At 49.1% G+C, this 26,005-nt stretch overlaps 1 protein-coding gene across 1 annotated transcript in view; it reads right to left on the reverse strand.

Annotated features, from left to right (window-relative positions):
• Positions 1 to 9,757: 9,757 nt before the first annotated feature.
• The window catches only part of LOC119395344 (putative phospholipase B-like 2), a 157,662-nt gene continuing 141,414 nt past the window's right edge, over positions 9,758 to 26,005 (reverse strand). Inside the window, exon 10 of the mRNA XM_049417353.1 lies at positions 9,758 to 10,188. Within this exon, the coding sequence (XP_049273310.1) occupies positions 9,997 to 10,188 (192 nt within the window). The 3' untranslated portion in view covers positions 9,758 to 9,996. The remainder of the gene's footprint in view (positions 10,189 to 26,005) is intronic.

Consider the following 26,005-nt stretch of genomic DNA (forward strand, 5'->3'; position numbering starts at 1 on the left):
CATTCGGCTAAAAGAGCATTTTAAGAATTGCTCTTCAGGTGGAGCTTCCCACGTGGCCAAGCATTGTAAACAGTGTAAAGAAAAAAACAAGAACATTTGCCTTTTGGATTAAAGTAAGGTTCCGTACCGCCATAGGGACCGTTGCACTCGGGAGCTGTTCGAGGCATATTGGCCTCGAGGAGTTACGGAGTCGCCCTCTATCGGACGCGCCTCGATTGCGTGCTAGGCAGGATACCGCCGGCGCGCTCCCCATAGGTTTTGCTGTCGGCGCTCTACAAAAACACCTCGCGGAAGCCCTCCAGGGCATTTCTGTAAGTACTTTCGAAATGAACTGTGTTCTTTTATGTCAAAATAATCATTTTCGACGAACTGAAAGCACAAGATAGTCTAAAGTCGCTGTCTCTTTGCAGAAAACCGAGCACCCGCTTCACGCTGTCACCGCGTTGCAGACCCCTGAACCGGCTTCTTGCATGAAAGGTAGTCACTCGCTGAGTGCAAACTATGTGAAATATCTCGTTAGAGTAGACTGCCTGTATAACCAAACGGAGCATAACAGAAAGAAGCCCCAAGTCAGCGATCGCACGGGTTCGCGACGACTGACGGTGCCTCTGCATGTTATGTTCGTACTGATGGTTTCGCTTTTGCTACGAGCGCATTTTGGCACCGCGCTGTGAACTTTAGGCCGCAAAATATGAGAATTTGTGAGCAAACAAACAACTACTGTTGCGCGGACGCTATCAGAGCAGTTCAAAAACAATTTCCTTACAACTGCGGCTTCGGTGCGCATGGCAACTTTGTGATCTGCCGTCCCGACGATTCAGTGTTTTTTTTTTTCTTTTTTGGTCTAAATTCGGGTACGTTTCAATGTCATTTGACAAGTTGTCTCGCACTGCGTATTGGTCGGTCTTCTCAGCGGGCAAATACCGCTGCTTATGTTTCTTTATTCCGCGCATTCGTTTCGTTTGGTGCTCACACAAAACGTGAGCAAATGCGACGCCTTTTTTTAATGCTCCTTAATTATCGTTCCGTTTGCATTCCAGTGAACTTGCCGCTCTCTGTCATCAACAAATTCATAGACCAAAGCTTCACCACTTCGAGATTGCTGGTGGAAGAAGAACCAGTCTACGAGACCGAGCATGTAGTAGCATGCGACGCCTAGGAAAAGAAAGAAAATACAGTAACGTTTGCGGACTTGTTCTGCAAACGTCGGCTGTGAACTAGGACCCACATGAACTTGAAATAGCGGTGAATAAAATGGAAGTTATTGCAGCAACCAACAGCCGCAAAACAGGATAGTAATTATTTGGCATGCACCCCAGCAATTTTGGCAGCAGTGTCGTGTCTAACGCCAACAGGGTGGCATCTTTCCCACATAAATAAATGAGGCTCCAAGAAAATACATGGGGTTGGCCGGTGGGCTGATCACGGAGGCAATGCAAAATTTATGTAGCTTATGAAGCAATGCATGCCTCATCAAATAGGAAGGTTGCCCGTCGGCGTCCCGCGTCGGCGGCGTCAACACGAGTGATGCAAAAAATAATCGTCACGTGATGGTGTCACCATATGACGTCATCATGACGTCACAGATTGCCAAAATATGTAGCGCCATTATGACGTCACATAATGTGACGTCACATGATGAAGTATTCACACGTCATGGTCGCTTTGTATTGCCTCCGTGATCGGTCACGGAGACCGTGCAAAACCGCGTTAGGCGCAGAACGCTTTTGGAGGGGGGCGCGGGAGGATCAGTACATCGACTGACAAGAAGAAGATGGCTTTCGCCTTCTAGTCATCTTTAACGAATGCATAAGGGACCCTGTGCGTTTTTTAATTCAACGTATCTAAACAATGACTTGCGCATCTGCAGCCGATTTTGTGGACGCTGAGCACGGGGCCGACGATCAAGAGGTCGCATTGGAGGGTTCTGAGATGGCATCGCACGTGGTAAAAGGTAGCGCTTTTACCATCCTGTGGCAGATAAGCATCATTTGCCGGCGGGAAGCGCGCGCGAGCCATCGTCTCAGTGCGCGCTGTCTGCTACTCACCGAACATCGCAGGCCCGAAGCAGTAACAAAAGTCTTCGTCGCGGAAGTGCTTGTTGCACACAAGACTCGTAGCGGATGGCTACTTGCCGGTTCTTAGCTTTAGAACCCATGCTTCACGCTGTTTCTTGTCCCGCGGTTACCAGTGCAGGCTGACACTGGGCTCCTTTGCGTAAGCGCGGCACTGCGGCACCGAGCGGTAGAGCCCCATGTTCGTCGCCTTCGGAGGCAGCCACTCTATTACAATGGTTTCAATTGAGTAGAAAATGAGACAAAACTTCCGAATTTGAACAGACAGCAGCGCATGTGGGACTTGAAACTCGTTTTCAAAGCACGCGGCAGTGCGCCACAAGCAGCCGACGCGGCCGCTGAGACCACGTGATCCTGCCAAGCACGTCACGCCGACGGTGGCGCCGGCGTTTCCAGTGGTGGGCCTCGAGGCCAATAGGATTAACACTACACGTGTTTGTATAACCGAACCTTTGGTTACACTCATTGATTGTGAGCTCGGTTTTTGTATGCTACTTTGTCACGGCAGCGTAACGTTGTTTTAGATGACCAATGAGTTTGGCTCATCCAGTTGTTCGGCGTATACAGAGGGTCCGAGCTATCTCTAGCTAGAGTTTAAAAGTATGCCGACGCACTTTACGATGGCGCGACCAAATGCATGTTGCTGACTGTTGCATGGAGTACAACACACTGTTTTTGTGTTCTGCTTAATTCTTCAGTAAGGTGACATTGATCAGTTAGCTCCTAAGGAAACGAAGATGGGCAAAAAATTCCAATAAGAACGTTGTAGATTTAGTTAGTTGCAAAACGCTCGATTAGACATTTTTAACTTTGTATCTATTAAGTATTGATGTTTTCCCGCCTCCTGCAGATGCCCACGAGATACGAAAGTATACCACGTGCCATGCCCGCTTGTGTGCCGTAATTACATTGCTCCCTACGTTCCGCCTGCAAACGACCACAGCATTCGGCCACATGTTATGCGGTTAAAAGGCGACAGGACAGAGACGATGTTGGCGGCTGCGCGATGAAGGACCTGTTGCTAGCGGCTGCACAAGTGATAACCTCTGCGTCTGCTTATTGCTGTCATGAACCGCAGTGAGGGAAGCATCGTTTGTACGCGGAACGTTAAGGTGCCCTTGAATATGGTGCGCAAGCGTCCTTGTCACCAATGACAAGGCCGCTTTTGTACTCTTTTGTATTTCGCGGAGATTTGCAGTTAGCGGAAAAACACGGATATCTAATAGATACAAAGTTAGAAACTGTCAAATCGGGCGTTTTGCAACTAGATCTGCAACTTTCCAATTGGAATTTTTTGTTCTGCTTCGTTGCTTTAGAAGTTAATTATTCAGTCTCATATAACTAAGCAATTAAGCACAACACAAAAAATGGTGTGTCATACTCTATGGAACAGTCAGCAACATGCATTTGGTCGCGTCGTCATAAGTGCGTCGGCATATTCTTGAACTCTGGCTAGAGTTAGCTGGGGTACCGTGTAAAGGTCTTCTTTCACACATCAATCATTCAGCTGTGACTCTGCGCACGTCCAGTCTTCTGCCCTCTTCTTTTGCCTCTGTTTGGTAGCGTAGTTAAAAAGCCTTTACGATGAATGTCAACCAAGTAGCCCGACATAGTGCTCTACTTCGATATGGCGTAGTAAGTCCTCAGTATATAAGCACTAGTACTCTAACTATCCATGCAACTCTGCAGTGAACCAGAAGACGGTATAAAATGCTACTTGTGCATTTCTGTTCCATTCATAGACAAAAGAACTTCTTGACGTTACCCTTGATGCGGGTGGTCTAAAGGTGCCGTGTTCGCCGGGCTCTGCTCCGCTAGCGTAGTCGCGTCTCAAGAGTGACCGTGACCATGTGAACTGCATAACGAGTTGGTGGTTTAAAGCCGGCCACCCATTACAAAAGGCACACACATTACTGCGCGCATTCCCTTACGAACACGTAGTGGGTGCATCGCAACTTCGGAAAAGTATCACGCGCGTAATTGCTGCTAGTTTAAAGCATTCCATCCATTACAGAGGGCACACACATTAGTGCGCGCATTCTCTTACACACACGTAGTGGGTAAACTGTTGTCATAAAAGTGCTGTTGAAGAGGGTGGAAACCTTTACCTTTACTATAGGTATGTCGAGAGCGAGAGAGAGAGAGAGAGAGTGTGCGTGAGAGAAAGAGAGAGACCGGGCAACTGAATATAATGACAAGCGAAACAGAGCACGATGAGGATGGGGCCGGATATCGCTATCGCGTTGAACTCTTAAAGGCGAAGCTTAAGCGTCCCCCAATTTTTCCTTGCAGCAATATATCACTGTCTTGCCTTGGTCCTTTGAAGAGGACAAGCGTGAACAAGGAGCCGGAATACAGGCAGCCACCGAAAGCCGCCGGGCGCGCTCGCAGGCACTTCGCTGACAGACTTGTCAATTGTTACGCATTACAGAAGTAACATGATGGCATACTTTCTTGCCTATTCAATTTGCTTTACGCCCACCGGTTATGTATTGTAGGTACCGATAGATCTGCAAATCAGCACACTGACACGACTGCTGTAGTGGCATTTCGTCGCTTGCGCAATGAAATACACGTTATTCAATCAAGTACGCGCGCAGTTATCGTACGAGATTACAGTCAACATAAAACTGTGTATGTGAACCACTAGAAAGAGCGAGAAACGGCTCTCAAACTTGGCAGTAACAGCCGATGAGCCGCACCTGCTCCTAAGTAACCTCTACAGTTTTTCTAATTTGTGAATTCTAAAGGAAAGTTCGTGCTGTTGGCATTATCCGCATGTCATTCGTGGTCTGCAGCAGTGGTTTGTCTCTTATGAAGACGCAAGTTTTGGTTGGAAAGGAAGATCGCGTTTGACTTCAGTATGCGACCCGTGAAGATGAAGCCGAACGGTGTGTTCTGTCTTGACTTGTCATTTTTGAAGGGAGACTGCGTGTTTCGCTCTGGCGCTGTGGTAGAGAACTTGATTCGGAATGAGAAGGTGGCAAGTTCGATTCCTGCTGGCAGAAGTTGTTTTACAGCAAGGCTGTACACCTCTACCCCGCAACGGTTCCGTGTCCGTGGACTGAAAACAAAACGCCAGGCCCCTAAACAACCAAGAGACGCTCGCGCTCGCGTGCTCCTCTGCTAACAGATGTGCGTGCTCGTTGTGTTTTCACCTTGGACGCTGATGAAGGGCATTTGGAGAAGTGGACAGACAAGCCAACGAACGCATTCGCTGTAGACTCGATCGTGAACAACTGCAACGCCACAACTAAATTTCGGCCTCTGGGTGGTTTGGGGCCGTTTCGCAATTGGAGGCAAACAGCATTTCTTTCTTTGCAGTCACGCATACAGCATAGAGCTCAGTATTCACTTCAATAAAGAAAACCATAAAACAAGCATCAGAACCATATGCTGGATGATAAGGCGCCTGTAAACAATGAAAAAATATCCCATGCGTTCCCGGTAAATATTAGGTTACAGCTGCTTTTCATTTCACACGAGGGCTTCGAATGACGTTAAACGGCCCTTCCTTCTACCCGCGTGTGTTTCCCGCTTTCATATATAAAAGGGAGAACCGTCTAGCAACTCATTCAGTTTGTTCTAAGACTGCCATGGGTAGACCCCGAAATTAAAGACACCAGAAAAACAGCGTGAGAACGATGCTCGACCAAAGGAACAAATTCTTCTTGCGGAAATGGTCGCGGAGCCAATCATGGTCTATCAAAACGACCACGAAGCGATTATCACTACCATTACTCTAAAGCAGGGGTTCTCAAACGTTCTGGCCTTGGAGAACCTCAACGGCTTTTCCAGAGGGCTGCGGAACCCCTAACTTTTCCTTGAGCGTGAAGACAATTGAAAGCGGCGGGAGGGGGGGGGGGAGAGGAGGGGTGCGATAACCCCTTTCGAAGCGCGCAAACTGCCCGAGTTGGCCTGTTCTCTTTTCACAAATATCTAATGCCATCGCCCTTGATGAAGAACTAACTATACCACATAGAAGTGCGGTTGCCCCCCGCGAGTCGCATAAAGGGCCCGCCAACCATACACTGCCTACTTGAGGCCCCCCGCAGCGTAAGCATTGTGTTGACGCAAACGAAGCGCCGGAAGTACAGCGGCCTGTTTAATGTTTTTGCAAAACCAAAGAGGAGGCATGCCAGTAGCACAGCGAAACTGGCCTTCGACTGATACACCGGTCGTAAAGATGAGCCGAAATGCTCGTGTAGCCAACAGCCGGCACGAAGCGGACGCCTCTTACGCGTTTGAAAGCGCTCGTTGCGCGTTTTGATTACAAAGCCGACATAGAGCATGCGGCAAATCACCGTGCATGAAAACCGCGCGACGTGATCGCCGACTCGCCATGAGCCACGAATGAAGCGCCGAGGTGCCCGTTAATGTCCTTTGAACTGGTTTGAACACTCACGAGCATGAATTACCAGCGCTCCGCGCGTTATGTCACCACGGATCCGCCATTCGTGCATGTTTCATGGCGCGCACAAGACGACGAGTCTATATTGCTGCTACCACGAGGGTCCCGCAACCCGCAGACACCAGATGTGCGGATGTGGCATGCGATGGCTTCATTAAATGCAAAATGCAATGCAAATTTGCTCGTCTAAATAAATAAATTAGTTGCTAACGGGGGTAAATGGGAGCGGGTTGTATTCGTTATGGCCGCTCGCGGAACCCTAAGATGTCCTTCATTGAACCCCTGGATTCCGCGGAACCCTGTTTGAGAACCCATGCTCTGAAGTGATATAAAAACATGCTCCCAGCCTCCCATCAGCATGTGACATGTTTGATAGAGCTTCGCTTTGGACATTCATTTTCGCAGGGCGGGATCGCGGCCAATTTTTTTTTTTCAAGGCTTTGCTTGTCTTTTTTTTATTTTACTAATGCTTTTAGAATCCACCTTATTCCAGCAGTGACAATTCTTTGTGTCGTAAATTAATTTTTCGCCACGTGTTAGAAGTTGCCGGTTTTCGATGCTCCGAAGTTACCACTGTTGGCATTTCAGAAACCAAACGCTGACAATCACAAAAAATTTTCTTCTCACTGAAAGTTACCCTATTAACTTGGCACATTAAATTGACATCTGTGGCGTCTACGCTTAGAGGCTTATGGTTACGAGACAGTTATATCGGTGTGCGGCGTCGGCGAGATGCTGGCGCTGCATTATACTTCGTCTGCCAAGGACGGAGTGTCAGACACCGTTCACGCTATGTCGGCGCGAGAGTTGCATGGATTGGGAACTCCACCTGAGTAGCAGAGAGTTAGCAGTCTCTTTTACTCTGCCTTCAAGGAAAGGAGTAAGCTCCGCGGCTATCTCTCCAACACGGAGTTAAAGAACCCTGGCGAGAGTAATACAGTCGCTCTGCTGTTGCAGTGCTACCTCTACATCTGTGAGTGAAGAGGAGGAGGAGGAAAGACGAGGTGCGCGACATCTGGCGAGCGCCAGAGCAAGTGCATTCTACGCGAGCCCTGCCTTGCGATGTACCACATGTACGTGAGGCGAACGCTGTGTAACCAGGCGCACAGGTGGCGCAACGAGAGGGAGGACCGGGAGAGAGCGTGCGGCGAGGAGGATGCTGTCAACACGCCAGGTGTTCGCGGTCCTTTAGCGCATTTTAAGTTAATACATATGTTAATCTCCACTCTACGATACACAACACTTGGCTTAGCCTATTCCATACATTTTATATATTTTTCAGTTTTTATCATTGTTTTGAACAACTCATACAGGCGCTGGTCAGGGTGGTATGGAAGATAGCGAATGGTGTGACTCGATGCTCGGGCTGATAAAAAAGAAAAAAAAAGGGCTCTGTACATGGCTTCGTTACCAGACGTATTCGAATGTCCGAGTAATTCTCTTGCGTTGTCAGCTGGTAGAAAAATATCGCGCGTGCATTACTAAAGCGGTCCTCTGTTGTGCGCTCTGCTGATTACAAATGTACAATAATTGAAGACCTAATGAACAATTTCAAGAATCCGTTTCATGTCGTTAATATAAAGCCTGAGCAACAACGCCGGAAGAAGGCATCATTGCTTGAGTCTTCAGTGAGTTTGGAATAATTCTTGGTGTTTTCGGCCTTCCAAACGAGTTTTGCCCGACTGTACCTATATATTCCTCTCAGGAGCTCCACAAGATTGTCGTTTGGAGTGTCGTATTTGAGAATAGCCTATTGCAATTCCTGGTCTGCGTCCTCGTACGATCTGTTAGTATCTAGAAATTCTATCCATAAAAGCATGTTCTTAACTACTAAAACCTTCACGCACAGAGTTAACACGCGGGTAATATATTCTAGACTCTGCGTAGGCTGAATTCACTGAAGATTAGTAATTCAAACAGAAAAAAAAGGTAATAAGTGGTGAGTGACGCTGTTTAGGTTGAAAATGGTCTTAGGATCGAATTCATCAGAATACGAGGAAAACTATTTTCATGGCTGAAGTTGCCAATAAACACAACTACATATAAAAGACCAACGTTTGTACTGGCATCAAATAAATTCATCGAGGTGCACATTCAAGTAATTTGTCGATTCATTTAGTCTTAGAACCACATTCGACACGCTTGAGTGAACTTTAGAAGCGTGTCACATAGCAAGAGCAGAGTGAGAACTGTCCGCTAGGAAAGTAGTAATTAACGGTAATTTTTTCTTGGTAAATTCAAGGCGTGTGAGTGACGCGTGTAGGACACTTGGGATGGAATGACTCAGTTCTCTGTCTTTTTTGCTTATAATCGTTCTATCGTGCTTATATCTTGATGTTACGCTGTCTGCCTCTCCTCTGTCCTCTGTTCAGGATAAGAATTTCGCGCGAAAAACTAGTATGCACAGCAAACCTAAGCACCAACTTGCCCAAGGAAAAATTCCTTCGCAATATATTAAACTTTTGTTGGCGAGCAAATGCCGACAATGTGTGCGGTATTATTTCTTTCGTTCTTTCTGTGCCCGCCAAGAGGTGAAGCGCCTTCGCGGCAGCTCGGTAATGCATACAGCACAAACATAATACACGTGTGCAAGACATCATTCCCACAATTAAGTGTGCCGAATTAAATATACAAGGCAAGGTCTTGGGCAAGGAAATTGCCAAGATGAAGGTACCTAATAAACCCATTCACGCCAAATATGTTGCGCGGCAACTTTACTGATGCGCTCAATTGAACACATTGACCTCCGTTGAACTGGCATTGTACGCCTGCTGCAGCCGTGTCATGGGGCAACTTAAACAGAAATCGTAAATAAAATGGAACAACACTCTTTGTGTGGCAATTGAACGAATGGAGAAGCAGTCTTCAAATAATGCGCATACCATTCGTTGAATCTTTATTGGGAACACACGGCTCACAGTAACTATGTACGAAAAGTACAATGAAATTCTATATATTCTGGCCAGATACCAACGTAACTTCGATAATATATATTTTGGCTGCCCAGCCAACACATTGTAGCACTGCTGTTCGCCACCGCAAACCAAATTCATGTGCGATATTCAACCTCTCATTGTGTTGTCCTCACATTTGGTTTCACGCGGAATTCATTTCTTACTTTCCCGACCTGCGTTCCATGCTCTGCACTATTTAATCTTACCTTCCATTCTTCCAACTAGTCGCCAGAGGAATGGACGCCTCCCCCCCCCCCCCCCCTCTTACTAATCATGCACTTCAACGACGTGACTGGAGGTAAAAATGGATGATATGAACTGACCAATAAAATAGTTCCATTATAGCTACAAGGACCAGTCGGTTATTAGAACTTTAAATGTGGACTCGAACGGATTTAAACGAAGCGCGCTCAGTATTGCTGTGTGCTTCGTATAAGTCCTGCGTCAAAACGCCTTAGAGCGGTTATATCTAAGAAAAAAAAGCACAGAATGAAGTTAATATAGGAGCGGCTGACGACTCGTAGTGACACACGGAGTCAGATAATCCGCGCAGCTTCTAGGAATTGCGCCAACTGAGCCGTGCCTGGGTCCACTGGTGATGTACCGGATCGAACTTCCATGTATCGGGCTGTCCGACGTGGCCGTCCTCGAATGTGGTCGTGCTCCATTGGAAGGGCGGCTGGTCATCCCACGTGGGCCCGCTGACGCCGACAAACTCCAGCAAGGAGAACAGACTGTAGTTGGTCACCTGCATGTACGCGCAACACACTTTCGAGAAGCACGTTTGTTTACGCACCTATAGGGAACCCCAGCTCAAGTTTGGGCGCGACGGTCGCGCGGCTGAGCTATGCTTTACTGGGGGCAGACGCTGCCCACGAAGGCGGTTTGTCGCCGTATCTGCCAGCGGTGGCGGCAAGGGCACGTGCGCGTATGCGCTCCTAATTCGGCCCAGAGCACTGCTAGTCAGCAATAGCTACATTGTGACGCACCACGAATACAATCTGATAGCTCTGCGCGTGCGCGGAAGCGGAGGCGGCAGTGTTGTGGCCGTGGATGCCCCCAGTTGCGATAAGAGCAGTGGCGCCGCTCGACGTTGCTTTAGAAGCCTATAGCCATGTTCAGACATGGCGCCGCAAACAAAGGATCACGCGGCAAGGATCGTAAATCTGCAAAATATTATGGGCCTTGTTAAAGAAACTGAAAGCACGAAGGAATGTCGCTGTAGTCTTTCTAATCAGGAAAGCAAACCTGCCGGCCAGCAGATAAGACATCTCAGCTAACAAATCCGTTGAACACGCGCTTAAAGAAAGTACAGATAACTTTGATCAGGTCACCATTTGTCTGCGCTGAGAGCACGGAGGCTGATGCGTTTGGTTACGCCATAGTTTGATGGTGAGCTGACACTGGCAGAAAGCATGCGTTCGCTCCACCGGACCCGCCTGCCAAATGAGGCTGCCCCCTACTAGGCATGAAAATTCCTTGCACGAACGATAGGTGTCCATACGCGAGCATCACGTGAACTCTAATGAGACGCAGGGTGCAAACACCACCACAAGAAATCGGCGCAACTTGCGAAAAAGAAATAAAGCGTTAGAGAAAAAGCTTGGGGAAATTTGAATTCTTGTTCAAGCGAAATGTTCGCGGAAGCTGGGCGTTGTGGGCGCTACAGTAACCAACGCGGACATTTTCAGGTATATGCGAAGTATAATTGTCAGCGGTCTGCTCGTAAAATTCGCGCACGATACGGGATGCCATCAGCCAAAGGATGCTACGCATCCACCGCTATGACTATAAGTGGTGCTAGCTAACACTAGTAACAATTTGATAAGGGCTAGTCGGTTCATAATTACAGCAGAGGATGAAACACCGCGATTTGAACAAGGAAAGAATAGGAACGAAGACCAGATGCAGTTGGCAGTCAGCGCTTGTCCCGTGAGCTTCGTTCCTTTGTTGTCCTTGATCAAATCGGGCTGTTTCCATTCTCTGCACTGGCTAGCGCTCCTCGGTTATATCTTGTGCACATATACAGGGTGCCCCAGCTAACTCTAGTCAGAGTTTAAAAATATGCCGACGCACTTTATGACGATGCGACCAACTGCATGTTCCTCCCATTGCATGGAGTAAGTGACACTAATTTTTTGTGCTCTGATTATTGTTTAAATAAAGAGGATTAATTGAATAACTTCTAAAAACGAAGCTGGCCAAAAAATTTCAATAACGAAGTTGTTTGATCGGATGGAAAAACGGCCGATTAGACTCCTTCTAACATTGTATCGATTAGATATGTGTTTTTTGCGCTTACTGCATATACCCGAAAAATACAAAAAAGAAACCACGTAACACGCCCGCTTGTGCACCATATTGCAGCGCTCCCTAACGTTCCACGTGTACGTGCAAACGATATGCCTCCCTCGCGGCAGTTCATGATAGACGCCTGACCAGCGGATGCAGCGGTTATCGCTTGTCCTGCCGGAAGCAACGGGTTCGTCATCGCATAGCTGCCAGCATCGTAATTGTCGTGTCGCCTTTTAAAGGGACACTAAAGAGAAACAATGAATTTGTTTAGATTGATAAAGTGTGCTCGGAGAACTCTTGTGTAGTTTATTTCACCACCATAGGTTTATTATTAGAGGAAAAAACCCAAGTTCAAAGTTTCAGTTTTTAAATTTCGCGCAGAACTTTGTAATTCGTGACGTAAAATATTTCAAAGAGCATTTAACGTATTTTGGCGCCACTGGCTCGACGAAATTTCAACAAACTCGTTATGTCGAGTCTCTGGCCCCGTCAGAGGACAATGTAATTCGATTTAACCGATTAGAAACTACGTAGGCCCAAGCAGGCGCCGTCAAAAATATGTGACGTCACGGCAAATGGTGCGACAATTCCAAGGTGGCGTCGCCACCTGTATTTTCTTTTTGCGCGTTTTCTCGCTTATTAAGCGTCTTCTAGCAGAAAGCGTGGTGTTTTTGGTATCGTGGAAGACTACTTTACTAATGCGAGAAAAATCGTTTTGCTCTTTAGTGTCCCTTTAAGTAAACGTGACCGAATGCTGCTGCCGTTTGCAGGCGGAACGTTAGGGAGCACTGCAATTACGATGCGCAAGTGGGTATTTCAGGTGGTATATATATATATATATATATATATATATATATATATATATATATATATATATATATATATATATATATATATATATATATATATATATATATATTTCCATTTCTTGGGCGTCTGCAGCAAAGCAGAAAAACACAATTACTTAACAGCTAGAAAGCTAGAAACTCTCTAATCGAACCTTTCGAAAACCGCTGAACAACTTTCTAGTTGGAATTTTTTGACCAGTTTTGTTGCTTTATAAGTTATTTTGCGCGGAGCGCTAACTGCTGGCGAGATTTGGAAGCGCGAAGCATACACGTAGACACACAAGGGCGCTCCGTGCCCTGCGTTCCGTTGCTTCTCCGCCCAAGCGCTCGGCGCGCGCTAGCGACACGCTGTATCTCTATGGTTGGAAGGACAAGCGTGCTATGCTCGCTGTATCGGGCATCAATTTTCTTGCCTGTTATCAAAAGCGGCCGGCTGGTGCGAGCACCATGTGGAACGCTTACGGCTAACTTATCAGTGAGCAGTGACACTAGGTTACGCAAGTGACAGGCTTCGTTGCCGCTTTAACAGAATTTCACAGCTGGGGTCCCAGTCGAAATTCGGTCGCTGTGGCCAGAAATCGCATCTCATCAAAACTGGCGAGAAACCACAGCAGCAAAAAAACTGCACCTTTTTTTCTGCCTGCTGATTAACCGACGAGGCGCAGGCAGAGTGGTGGCTACATGAATCGCACCGTAGAAAAACAGAAGCCCTATCTAGCGCTTGCGAAGGGTTTGTGCGGAAAGTAGCACACGAAAAGCGGCAAGCGCCGCCATTGCGCCTTTACGCGCGTGCGCCACGTTTACAAATCTCGCCGCCAGTTTGCGCCACGCGGGCCCCCGGCCTAGAGTCACTGTATATGCTACCTTTAGGTAGCAGAGTTGCGCATCTGTCTTCCAACGCCGCTAGGAACCATGCATTGCGGAGAAGCTGCCGCTTAGGCCAATTTTTTTATTTCTCGACTTAGCCGCTGCAGCGAACTGAATTAACACTAGCCATCGACAGCCAATGTTTATCGCCCGTCTTCGACACGCCAGACAGGTTAATCCGCGACACGGTAGGCATGTCGCCTGCAAAAACGAAGGGCGACTTCACCGCATAGCTGTGGTTGCTAGCCGGACCTATGCGCAACTCTGCTACCTAAAGGTAGCATATACAGTGACTCTACCCCGGCCCAAGGAGGATACATATAATTTGCTGGAGTGGAGGGGGCGCTCGTCGAGTGAAGCCGGACATCGCCATCTTGCCAGAGGCAGAAAGCGCGCTCCACGCCGTCGCGCGCTGCTGCTTGCGTGCGTTATTTGACGCTCTGGCCATGTAAACACCAACGGTTTTACGATGGTTGCCTCTTGTGTCGCTTATGGATGTGCAAACAGGCCGAAGAAAGGTTGTGGCCTCACATTCTGCCCGTAAGTACGCGAAAACGTCTTCGATATGGCCATTCCGCGCGCGTTACTGAGGGGTGCTAATTGACGCGGTATGAGCAGGTATGAGCGTGCAACAAATAATAGCCGTGATATTTTTGACAGGTGTCCTAAAGATCCCACAGTGCGGAGCCTGTGGGAGAGGGCCATTCATCGAGGAATGCGAAAGACGAAGATCACCTATATGCTCCGTGCACTTCACGCCCGATTGCTTTGACTGCTTGCTAGAAGCCGTTTTTTTTGAGACTCGAGAATACGTAAATGGGCTGGGAGACCCGGCAGGAAGTGCAGTGACAGAAGAACTGGAAAAAAAACTGGATTTGTTGTGTTTTGGATATACATATGGCAAGCACCAAAAGAATACTTGATGAGGTTGTCGGCCAGGATCTGCTGAAGTACTTGCTGACGCACAAACTCAGTCAGTACCATGCCGAAAACCTCGTTGGGTTAATACGTGGATGAGGCGGACATAACAATGCAACAGCTGCACAATCTATGGCTGTATACAAGCACCTGTCGGTTCAGACGGAAATTATAGTTCCGGAAACTGCTCCCAAGACATTGTATCCATCTTGAATGCAGCCACTACTGCTGCCATAGCAGATGCAAAAAGCACGCTCATTGACACGCGCAGATCATCAGCCCTGCAGGCCGATACTGACCAGAAAGTCTCTCTGCTTTTGCCGGTTTCGTGGCGTCATGCATAGCAGGCTTCAATGCTCGAAAAGTTCGTACAACTACGTGTGAGCAGTGCATCACAGCCCTGCACTCAAGTGAGTTGCACCTTTAATTAAGCGGAAGAGCAGAGGTGGAATTATTTCACCGTCGCAAGACGTCACTGGCATGCGTGATGAAGTAGAGGAATAAGGATTGGTAGCTACAGGCTAAATGAATGTAATGCGGTCATAATGGTGACGAAGGGCAAAACACCTCATCTTGGAAGTCCTGGTAGCTTCTGCCGAGAAAAAGTGGTTCCATTAACTGGAGCAGCACATGCTTGACTTCGACCCGCTTGAACGTTTACAATTTGTGCAAGCAAATCGCTGAAGAATACGTAAAAATGAGTGTACGCCACATGAAGGAACGAAACCAAGAATGGATCAATAATATGCTGACACCACCTCTGTCAAGGGCGATTATCTTCCATAGGTCACTGGTCATCATGTTTTTCACCATGCGTCTGATTTAATTAAGCGCCTCTACCTAATGCCTGTGCAGGTGAATTCACTTCTATAGGTGTCACTTGGCTGCTTACAAGTAGGAAATAAATGTTTGCAAGCAGAACTGCTTGATTTCATTGCTTTACAAACGCGAGCAACTTCCTCGGCAGCGCGAAGAAGCATGCGTGCGGCAGCGCTTGGCTCCTTTCTGCCACTGGCAAGATGGCCGGCGCGCGCTCGGCGCGGCTTCACTCTCTCCAATAGGGGCGCATAGGCGGCTTCCACTCCAGCAAGTTCTATGTATCCTCCATGCCCCGGCCTAGGGTGCCTTGGTGCCGCGCGCTCCGCTGAGGGTGAGGACAACCGCGTTGTCCAGCTGCTACGACGGCCGCCATTGCGCCTCCCGCCGCAGCTAGGCAGCATGCGAAACGCGCTACACGGCGCGCTAGCGGTGCACGGATACGCCCGGAAATAAATGCACGCTAACGAGCTTTTTCTTTTTTTCGGGGAAAGCTCCGTGGGTCTGTCCATCCTCGGTTTGTAGGTTTGTTTGTAGTAGCCACCTCTATTTCGTGAGAAGCGCGCGTTCTGGTATGCAGTAGAAGAAGAAGACGGCGTTGACGAGTGAGACTCTCCTGCGTGTTCGCCTGTGTGGCATTCTTTCTTCTTTACTGTGCGCGTTCTGGTATGCAGTAGAAGAAGAAGACGACGTTGACGAGTGACACTCTCGTTGCGTGTTCGCCTGTGTGGCGTTCTTTCTTCTTTGCTACGTCTCGTGTTTTTAACGACACCCGAAGACAACATTTCAGATGTAACGCGCCATGAGGCTCGCTCTTGGCAGCCTTTCCCTTTAGCTCGGAGTCGCCAGATGGAAGACAAGGCTGCGGAACGGAGGGCACGGAAGGCGGCGGCAGCGCGCGCTCGCAGACAGAATCCTGAGGTGAGAGCCCGCGAGGCCGAAGCTGCACGTCGACGCCGCGAAGCAGATTCCGCCGTTCGAGCCCGCGAAGCCGAAGCTGCTCGACAAGCTGCACGGCTGCGGCTTGTCGCGCCGTGCACTACCACACAATTACACACAATTACACAATGCCGTGTTACACGGCATTGTGTAATTATGACAAGTACAAGAATAGACCATTTGTGTTAGTTCGTGACCTGAATGTCGATATTACTGAAAAGAACAATGATTGGTTCATACAACATATGGCAGCCAAATATGCTCTCACGTGCACGTCCTTTGATCATATGAAACCAACGACCATCCGAGGGACGTGTATAGACCTGGTATGTTCTAATTTCTAGTTGCAACCCGTGCAAGAACCGCTGTCCCTTCATTCCACGGACCATAAAGCCGTGATAATGAAGGGACACCGCAAGCCAAGCATCATCTAATTAGGAAAAATAAAAGTTTGATGTTTGTAATATACACACAGTGTTTCTCACTCTTCATATGATGATTGATGGGGCGTTACACAGAACATTTACTGTTTACCGATGATTCTCTCCGGAGCTTCGCCCCACTCATCATCATTCACCACCTGAATATGCTGTAAATTTTTCCTTTTTTAAAGCTTGCACAGCTTTTAGTGCTGTTGTTGCCTAAATGCTTATTAAGGGAGCATGTAATTCATGTAAGCTGACGGCCTGTGCATGTGTTATGCGCTAGAGGTAGACGTATAGACTCTGTTATGTTGAAAGCGAATCCTCTTCCTTACACCGGAAACGACAGAGTTAAGTCTAAAGCCTTACTTAACTTACTCGTAAACTCTGCATTCCACATACACAAAGAATAGTTTAAAGTATTTACATACATGTCAACAGCAGCAGCAGCAGTATATGTATCTCAACGCACACATTTTTAGTGTTGCGAAGCTGCCTAAGCGCGACTAAGGTGGCTTATTTTGCTAACTGTACAAACAGTTTACTCGTTTATTATAAATGGCATCGCACATATTGTACACAGGATAAAGGTTCGAGGTACGCTATGGTGCACATATATCCTGTTAAGATGAAATGACTGCTTCTTTATCATTATTATTGCTGCCTTTTCTTGCTCACAATCTGTGGCCGCAATAGTATCGGCACTCGAGTTCCATCTTGAGTCCTTATGAGAACGTGAATAGGTTGTTGTGTACTATGCCAAAAAAACTTTGCACACGCGCAGTGTCTGTGCGTTTTTTTCTTTTTGTATCTGCAGTTTTTCCTATAGGTGCAGCTTTCTTTTTCGCATGCCCAATTGCATGCCCACGTTATTGAGTGTTTCAATACTGTTTTGCATTTTGTGCGGCAGATACACTGCATCGTTTATATGTCTTTTTATTAACAATAATATCTGGGGTTCTACGTCCCAAAAGCGCGGTATGATTATGAGGCGCGCCGTAGTGGAGGGCTCCGCATAGTTTTACGATCTGGTGTTCTTTAACCTGCACTGACATCGAGCAGCACACGGGCCTCTACCATTTCGCCTCCACCGAAATGCGACCGCCACGGCCGGAATCGAACCCGCGACTTTCGGGTCAGCAGCCGAGCGCCGTAACCACTATACCACGAAGACGGACGTCTTTTTTTAAATGCGGAGCCTTTCTTAGTCGCACCTGCGGCGTCGGCCGCCGTCCACACCCCCACTGCGCATGCTCTACTCGTCTCGTGCCGGCAGCAGGCCTCTCCTCTCCTCTCCCTCCCTCCCTCCCTCCCTCCTCTCGATCGAACGCGGGCGGTGTGTATATAAGGGGCGGAGCGCGCGTTCGGAATTTAGTCAAGGGCGTCTTTACTTGGCTTTCGCTTGACTTGACGCTTTGCTTGACTCGAGTAGATGCGATGGAAGCATCAGTACCTTCAGTCAGCGCCCCACCACTCGTTGAAGGCAACGTTACCCCACCCTCAACGTCGTCGGCGTCAACAACAGCAAGCAACGCAGAAGACAAGGCTGCGAAGAGACGAGCATACGACGCTGAACGCAAGCGTTTGAAGCGAGCTGCGGACCCGGAACTTCGTGCACGAGAAGCTGCTGCGAGACGGCAACGACGGGCTGCGGATCCTTCACTCGGGGAACGAGAAGCAGTTGCGAAACGGCAACGACGGGCTGTGGATCCTGAACGTCGTGCTCGAGAGGCAGCAACCGTTCGTGAACGTCGAGCAGCGGATCCATCACTCGGGCAGCGCGACGCTTCCCTGTGTTTTTGTTGTTTTCATGCGTCGTATTTGTATAGACGCTTCGCAAGTACTGTTTGTATGCGCAGTTCTGTATGAGCCTTCATGGCTTACATTATTAGGTAAATAAATAATACTTGCTCAAAGAATTTAAATACTGTGTGTGTGTGTGTAAACGCCTGCCGTTACACTATTAATAGCCAATGTACAAACTATTTTTTCTCTACATTAATGCTGCGCTGACAGAAGCAATTACACAAATAAAACGCTCCATGTCAGAATTTGTTGAGGACTGCCACTAGTGGCTTCACAGTGATCATGAATGATTAAAAAAAAAAACAAGAACTGCGTAATGATTTAAGACAGGACGAAAAGGTAACCTTGAAACAGAGAAACAGTGAAGAATAAAAGATTGAACTGCACACATATATACATGGTCATCAGACATACATGGACATCAGACCAGCAAAGAAGGCGCACTAAACCACGGAAAGGAATATACAAAACAAGAACCAGCCGTAGTTTTGTTATGGATATGGTGCTCGACTGCTGACCCGATGGTCGCGGGACTGAATCCCGGCCTCAGCAGTCCAATTTCCATGGAGGTGAAATGCCAGAGGCCCGTATACTAAGATTTGGGTGCATGTTAAGGAACAACAGATGGTGAAATTTTTTGAAGCCCTCCACTATATCCCGCGTCTCTCATAATTATATCGTGGTTTTGGGACGTAAATTCCCACAAGTAATTATTATTACAAAAAAGAAGGATATTATCCGCAGACAAACATAATATATTCCATGCTACATTTCACAACACAAAAAATAGCGAAAACAAAAATCATAGGAAGATGCAGGACCAACCAAGTGCAGTAAGGAATGCTTATGAAGTAAAATGCAAGATTCACGCACACGTGAGGCAATATCTTTTCAGCATACAGCTGATATCAATGTGTGTCCATTTCTTGCGCAAGGTTGACATCGGCATAAGTTTTGCTTGCATGTCTATTCGAAATACCGGCTGGAAACCTACGCTGCAAATGGATTATGTGCTCGTCGGATGCCACTTGTCACGTTTGGTTTTTACTGTTCAAAGAAGCCTTCTTTTCAGGTCTCTTAGAAAACTCTGCAGCTGCCAGCGTTCCTGGAATGATTGGTGCACTGCGGCACGCAACATACAGCCATGGTGACAGTAGAGAGCGCATAAAACTGGAGGGCAACGAGTAGCGACCAAACAACAGCATGCACGCCATGCACAAGTAACCGGAGGGAGGATTCAAAATGGCAGCCACGCTGCCGCCGTGGCCGAGGAGGCGGCACCTGCCCTGTGAAAAAATGACACCACTCTAAGCGAGGGCGCGCGCCTCGAGGCACTCTACTTCAGCCACGCGTTCGCGTATTCCCTCTAAGAGTGATCGTGCTGTAGTATCGGCGTCAAATGAAACGCGAACAGCGGCCAGTATTAGCAATGGCATATTGCGCGCCGTCGAGTCATCACTACAGACGGGCGCGCGCATCAGCATTGACAGCACTGCGCGATACCCCTAGAGTTCCATATTTTCAATTCTCTTCTAGTTTTGATTAGGTGACATGGTGATGATTGTGGCCGGCGCGGGCGTACAGAGCGCTTTTTGAAGTGTCAATGTTATTTTATTCTACCACGAAAGTGTTTCATGCCGGGTTCCACCGAGCTTCACTAACGTCATTTCCGTCACGGAAGCGATGTCGATAAAATGCACGCAATCAGATGAAGTTTCGTTCCTTTGCTCGACTTGGGAGCCGAACCCACGACCTTTCGGTCCGCGACAAAAGGTGCCCGACGCTCTACCAACTGTGCTACCGACGCACATGCACGAGACTTGACAAACGCACCTTACTTCTCTCACACCTTCTCCCTCCCGCAGTGTTCTTGGCTGGTGTGGGCGTTGTCGCTGTCTTGAAGCGGTGAAGTACGGCATCATGACCCTAACGAGCGCCGAAAGAGAGCGCTTCGGTAGTTTCAGCAGAAAGGCAATGACGTCGACGGAGGAATGCCACGCAGTGAGTTATTAGACGCAACGAGAGAGACGCCAGCGGTTAGCGGAACGCCTTGCCGCGTTCGCGGCTCAATCTTCGAGCTCTGCCTCTGGCGTTCCTGAAGTGCTGTGTGATATATGCATGAGCACAGGCGTAGGTTACCTCACTACTGGGCACCACACACAGTGGCGTTTCTCTCGTCAAATGACGACGCTTTGAAGCAGTGGGTATCGAGCACCAGCCTTTATTATGTGGTTGTTGATGCCATCTTAGCGCGGAATTCACCATATGCTGGGCCCAGCTGCATGTTAAAGGACCCTTGACAGCGAAAGTCTTGTCTGCGACTTTTTACTGTAATTTGTAGCTTTGTGTTTGTTAATCCCGGAATTGAATCGTAAATGCTCTAGCTCATCGCATAATTAATGCTAGCGTCAATAATTGAGAACAATTTTGCGTCAGTTCAAATTGCCCGCCTAAGTATCGCAAGAAACCAGCGCCCCAAAGCGGGGGAACGCCTAAGGTCACGTACACTCAAGCTTTGGTGTCGTTAAAAGCGCAGTTTTCAAATCGGAGCCTCACGCGTGGTTAAGAATGAAATGATGCGGGTGCTTCGATATTGTCAAGTACGTGCCCCCCGTCCCTCTCTCCCTATCCACAAAAAAAAACATTCCTAGCCGAAGCAGCCAGAACTACGTTGAGAGCTGCCCGACCAAAGAGCGAGAGGGATGTCGAACAATAGTTCTCCTCGGGCGCCGGTATTCTCTTGGGTCGACAATACTCGTTTTACTCGTGCAAAGTCACACGGGGCCTCTGTCTCCGTCATACTAGTGGCAATGTCGCGAGGCGCTGAAAACTCAGATGAGCACTCATGCTTACTTTAAAACCAAATTAAAATCTCCCAAAGGCAACGTTCGTCACTCGTAATCGGTCAGAAGTTCCCGTGCATGCAGGACTATCAAACAACATAAGCATTTCGAATTTCCAAATTTGGTGTCAGGGGTCCTTTAAAGGGACCGACAACCGCCCAGAACACGAATTGAGGTAACCCCACTAACAGAAGGATTGTCTATTGTATTGTACAAAACGAACCCTGTTTTTCTCGTTAAGCGCGAACTTATATTGTTATTTCTTCGCTCAAAATTGCTTTTGGAGCCTCTCGCAGCAAAAAAGTGAATGTGCATTTGTAGATGATCACGTGACATTTTACTGGTGTGCGCTATCATTGTCTCTATATCATTAGCGTTGAAATGCAGCACACATTTTCTTATAATCTTTTCTAACTTAAAACGTTCAGATATGCCTTCGTTTGCACTGAGCGGCAGTGGCGCCGCCTTCGCTTGATGATGAATAAACTTTTATTAGGTCCAACTGTGTTGGTAGTGCACACAGGCACCAGACGGGGCGGTTCCCTAGTTTCGGGACCCGTATGTGTCAGCAGCTCCTGGCCTCTGTCCGTCAGTGCAAGCTAAGTCGTTAGGGCGGGGCTGGATAACAAGGTCTCCCATCGCTCAAGGGGTTGGGGATTGGGGGTGTTGGGGGGAAGGGAAGGAGGGGGGTGCTTGAGTTCTGTGCACTCTGTCAAGATGTGCGGCAGGGTGCCATTCTCTCTTTGGAAAAACGGACAGAGCGTGTCGTATTCCGCAGGGTACATGCGGTTCATCATTACGGAATGCACAAGCGATCCCGCCTGCGGTCGACGCAGTATCGTCTGTTGTTGCCTGGTCAACCCGATCAACCCGATCCTGTGCTTTCTGCTGCCACGTTATACCTACAAACTTCTTAATATCATCTACCCACCTAATTTTTTGTCTCCCCCTCACGCGTTTGTCATCTCTTGGAATCCAGTAAGTTACCCTTAATGACCACCGGTCATCCTGCCGACGTGCTACGTGCCCGGCCCACATCCATTTCTTCTTGATTTCAACTATGATATCCTTAACCCCCGTTTGTTCCCTGACCCACTCTGCTCTATTCCTGTCTCATAAGGTCACACCTATCATTTTCCTTTCCATCGCTCGCTGCGTCGTCCTCAATTCATGTTGAACCCTCTTTGTAAGTCTCCAGGTTTCTGCTCCATAGGTAGGTACCGGTAAGATGCAGCTGTTATATACCTTCCTCTCGAGGGATAGTGGTAGACTACCATTCATGATTGGATAATGCTTGCCGAATGAGCCCCATCCCATCCTTATTCTTCTAGTTATTTCACTCTCATAGTTCGGCTCCGCGGTTACTACCTGTGCTAAGTAGACGTACTCCTTTACAACTTCCAGTGTCTCGCCACCTATCGCAAAGCGCTGTTCTCTGCCAAGATTGTTCCACATTAGTTTTATGTTTTCCTCTCGGTACATCCGGGTAATCTCCCGAAAATTGGTAACCGGGTGCGGTAGCTCTTCTGGCTCATGCTCGGCCCGGACTGACATTTCTCGGGCATGATAGTCGTCAATGGGGTTGCCTGCTACCTGCGAGTGAGCCGGGACCCACACGAGCTCTCCGGCTCTTCCCGAGGCTTGCACTTGGATAGAATGGCTCGGGCCGCGGATGAGATTACCCCCCTGCGGAAGCTTCCGTAGGCTGTCTTTGAGTCGGTGACCCCGGTGTCCACGCTCGGCCCTGCGAGTGCGAGGGCCACGGCAGCTTCCTCGGCAACTGCGGGGTCTGTTGTCCTCAGAGACGCGCTGACGATCAGCCTTTCTTTGGTCGTAACCACCACCGCCGCACGGTCACTGTGTTTTCGGAGCGAGGCGTCCGCGTACAGGACCCTGGGGTTCTCTTCTAGCTTCCGGGCCATGGATTTGGCCCGCGCGGTGCGCCTCTCGACGTCCTTGCCCGGCGTCATGTTCCGGGAAAGGGGTTTCGTTTAAATGGTCGTCTTCCAGTCTTCGGAAGGGCCGCCTTGATTGGTACTGGCTCGATCTGCCATCCTATCTTGCGTAGGACGGCTCGTCCGTGCTCCGTGTGACTGAGCCGGATTCTCTGATTGGAGAGGTGGGCTTGGATGAGCTCCTCCACCGTGCTGTGGGCGCCCATGTGTAGCGGTCTTTGCGTGGACGAGTATATGGACACGCCCAGTGCTTGCTTCGTTGTCTTGCGAAGCATCGTGTTTAGGATGTCCCTATTCGCCTTCGTCAGCTGGAGATACGGGGCAGAGTAGGTAACCCGCGACACGACGAACGCGCGTACCAAGTGCATGGCATCGTCCTCTTTTAGGCCTCGGTTTCTGTTAGATACCCTCCGAATCAGACAAAGTATCTGTTCGGTTGTAGCCTTGATCTTTGTGGCGGCGGCTTGTGCCTTCCCGTCGCTCTGAAGCAGTAGGCCCAGAATCCTAATCTGCTGTGTTGGCTTGATGGCCATTCCGCCAATGGTGATAGTCGCGTGAGGCGGTGGTTCCTTCTTGGGTTTTCCTGGTTCGATCATGAGCAGCTCTGATTTCTGGGGAGCGCAGCTCAGTCCACACGACTTGGCGTACTCGTGCACGGTTGTCGCCGCACGCTGCAAGGCTTCCTCCTCCCAGGCATCGGACCCGGATCAGGCCGTCCACAACGTGATGTCGTCGGCGTAGAACGCGTGGTCCCCGCCTTCGATTTGCTTGAGCAGATCGGGCAGCGGCAGGAGGGCCAGGTTGAAGAGAAGGGTGACAAGACTGATCCCTGAGGGGTGCCCTATCGCCGAGCTCGACAGGGTACGACTTCGCCTCCCCTAACCTGATGGTAGCCGTTCGGTTTGACAGAAAGTCGTTTGTGTAGCCGAATGTCTTGCGGCCCCACCTGGTGTTGTTCAGATTTTGCAACACGCTCGCGTGGGACACATTGTGAAACGCTCCTTTTAGGTCGAGGGCGAGTATCCCACGCGGTGCGTGTCTCGTTGCCTGCTTGACGACCAGCTCTTGGAGTTGGATCACCACGTCTTGGGTGCTGAGATGTTGCCTGAAGCCGTACGTCGTCTCTGGCATCTGATGCGTTTCTTTGAGGTGCTTCTGCAGCCGGCGAAGGACCATGCGCTCCATACCTTTCCCACGCAGGACGTGAGCGAGATGGGCCGCATGTTGTCTATCGTGAGGGCCTTGTCGGGCTTTGGAATAAAGCGGACCTCGGCTTCCTTCCATTCCTTCAGCAACCGCGAGCTCTCCCAGGCTTTGTTGATGTGCTCTAGAAGGCTGCGGGCCGCTGCACCGCTCATGTTACCGAGTAGTTTGTAAGTTATGGCGTCCCTGCCGGGTGCACTTCTCTTGTTACTTTCGTCTATCGCTGTCCACAGTTACGTCATGGTAAATGGCCGGTCCAGCTCTTCGTTGTCGGGTCCTTCGTACCTCTCGGGCACCGTGTATTGGCCCTTCTCTGTATTTAGGTACTTCGCCTTGAGTTCTTCCAGGATCCTGCGGCCGTCTCCCTTGAACATGCAACCGTAATTTAGTAAGGTTGCGATTGGTCGCAGTTTTGCTACTCAGCGGGTCGATCAGATGCCTCAAGAGGCACCACGTCTACCGCGCCGAGAGCTTGCCCTGCAGGCCGTCGCAGGTCTTCAGCCAATTTTCCCTGCAAAGCTTGGCCGCGTGCTCGGCGATCTGTTTGTTCAAGACTGCTATGCGCTTGGCCAGCTTTCTGTTGTGTCTCTGACGCTTCCACCGCAGCGTTAACGAGTGCCGGGCCGCCCACATGTTGGTCAGTCTAGCATCTACGTACGGTGCCTGCGACGTCGTTCCGATTTCTTGGGTGAATTTTTGGAGGGACTTCTTCTGGACCCTCACCCATTCTGTGTAGGTCTGTTTTCTTTCAGCTTGTTCCGATTCTTTCTCGGACGCCGCTTCTTGTTCTTGAATAAACTTTGTCATGTTGTCCCAATCCGGGATCCGCGCCGTACTCCAGTACAGCCCGATATTGGGAGCCTCGGATCGTGATGCCGGTCACGCTGAGGTCAGACCCCAAGTCCACGTCTTCGTTTCTCCAGGTGACGTCTAGTGTGCCCAATGACCACGTCAGGTCTGGCGTAGTGTCCCTCGCGGCACTGTTGCCTCTTCTGGTGGTTACGTCCGGCTCGTTCAGGAGGGCCATCTCGTGATCCTCCATTGCTTTGGCCAACGCTTTTCTCCTTTCGGACTGAAACTTATAGCCCCACGTTGTGTGAGGGGCGTTAAAGTCACAGAGAATCAGGAGCGGCCTGCTTCCCGCCAACCCTTCGCCTGGCTCACGATGCGGTCAAATTTGTACTGCCTTTGTGACGGCTGGCACTACACGCTCATTACAAATAGATTTCCCGAGCTGCCAATTTCTCTTGCGTGAAGTTCAACCAGCGTGTGCTCGCACCCGCCCTGCGCCGTGACATGCTGAGTAGCCGCCATGGTGCCGCGTACGAGCACCGCCGTTCCGTTCTCCGTGGGGTCAGTGTAAGTAACGTCGTACCCCGGGAGTCTTGGTTTCCCGTTTGTTTCCTGTAGAGCAATTATATCGGGCTTATTTTGTTGCCCGTCAATGTGTAACAGTAGTTCGGCATCCTTATTGCGAATGCCGTGGCAGTTCTATTGGTAAATTACGGTGGTGTCCCCACCGGTCTTCTCATGCTTCTTACTCGGTTTCTGCATCATCCTTTCCGGACATCTCGAGTCGACCGCGCCTTTTCGCGATCGCGTCTTTGATTCTTTCGGCCCACTCCTTTTTCTTTTTCAGGGACGGGAAGCGGT

This window comes from Rhipicephalus sanguineus, chromosome 1, assembly GCF_013339695.2.
Source record: "Rhipicephalus sanguineus isolate Rsan-2018 chromosome 1, BIME_Rsan_1.4, whole genome shotgun sequence".
Lineage (NCBI taxonomy): Eukaryota > Metazoa > Arthropoda > Arachnida > Ixodida > Ixodidae > Rhipicephalus > Rhipicephalus sanguineus.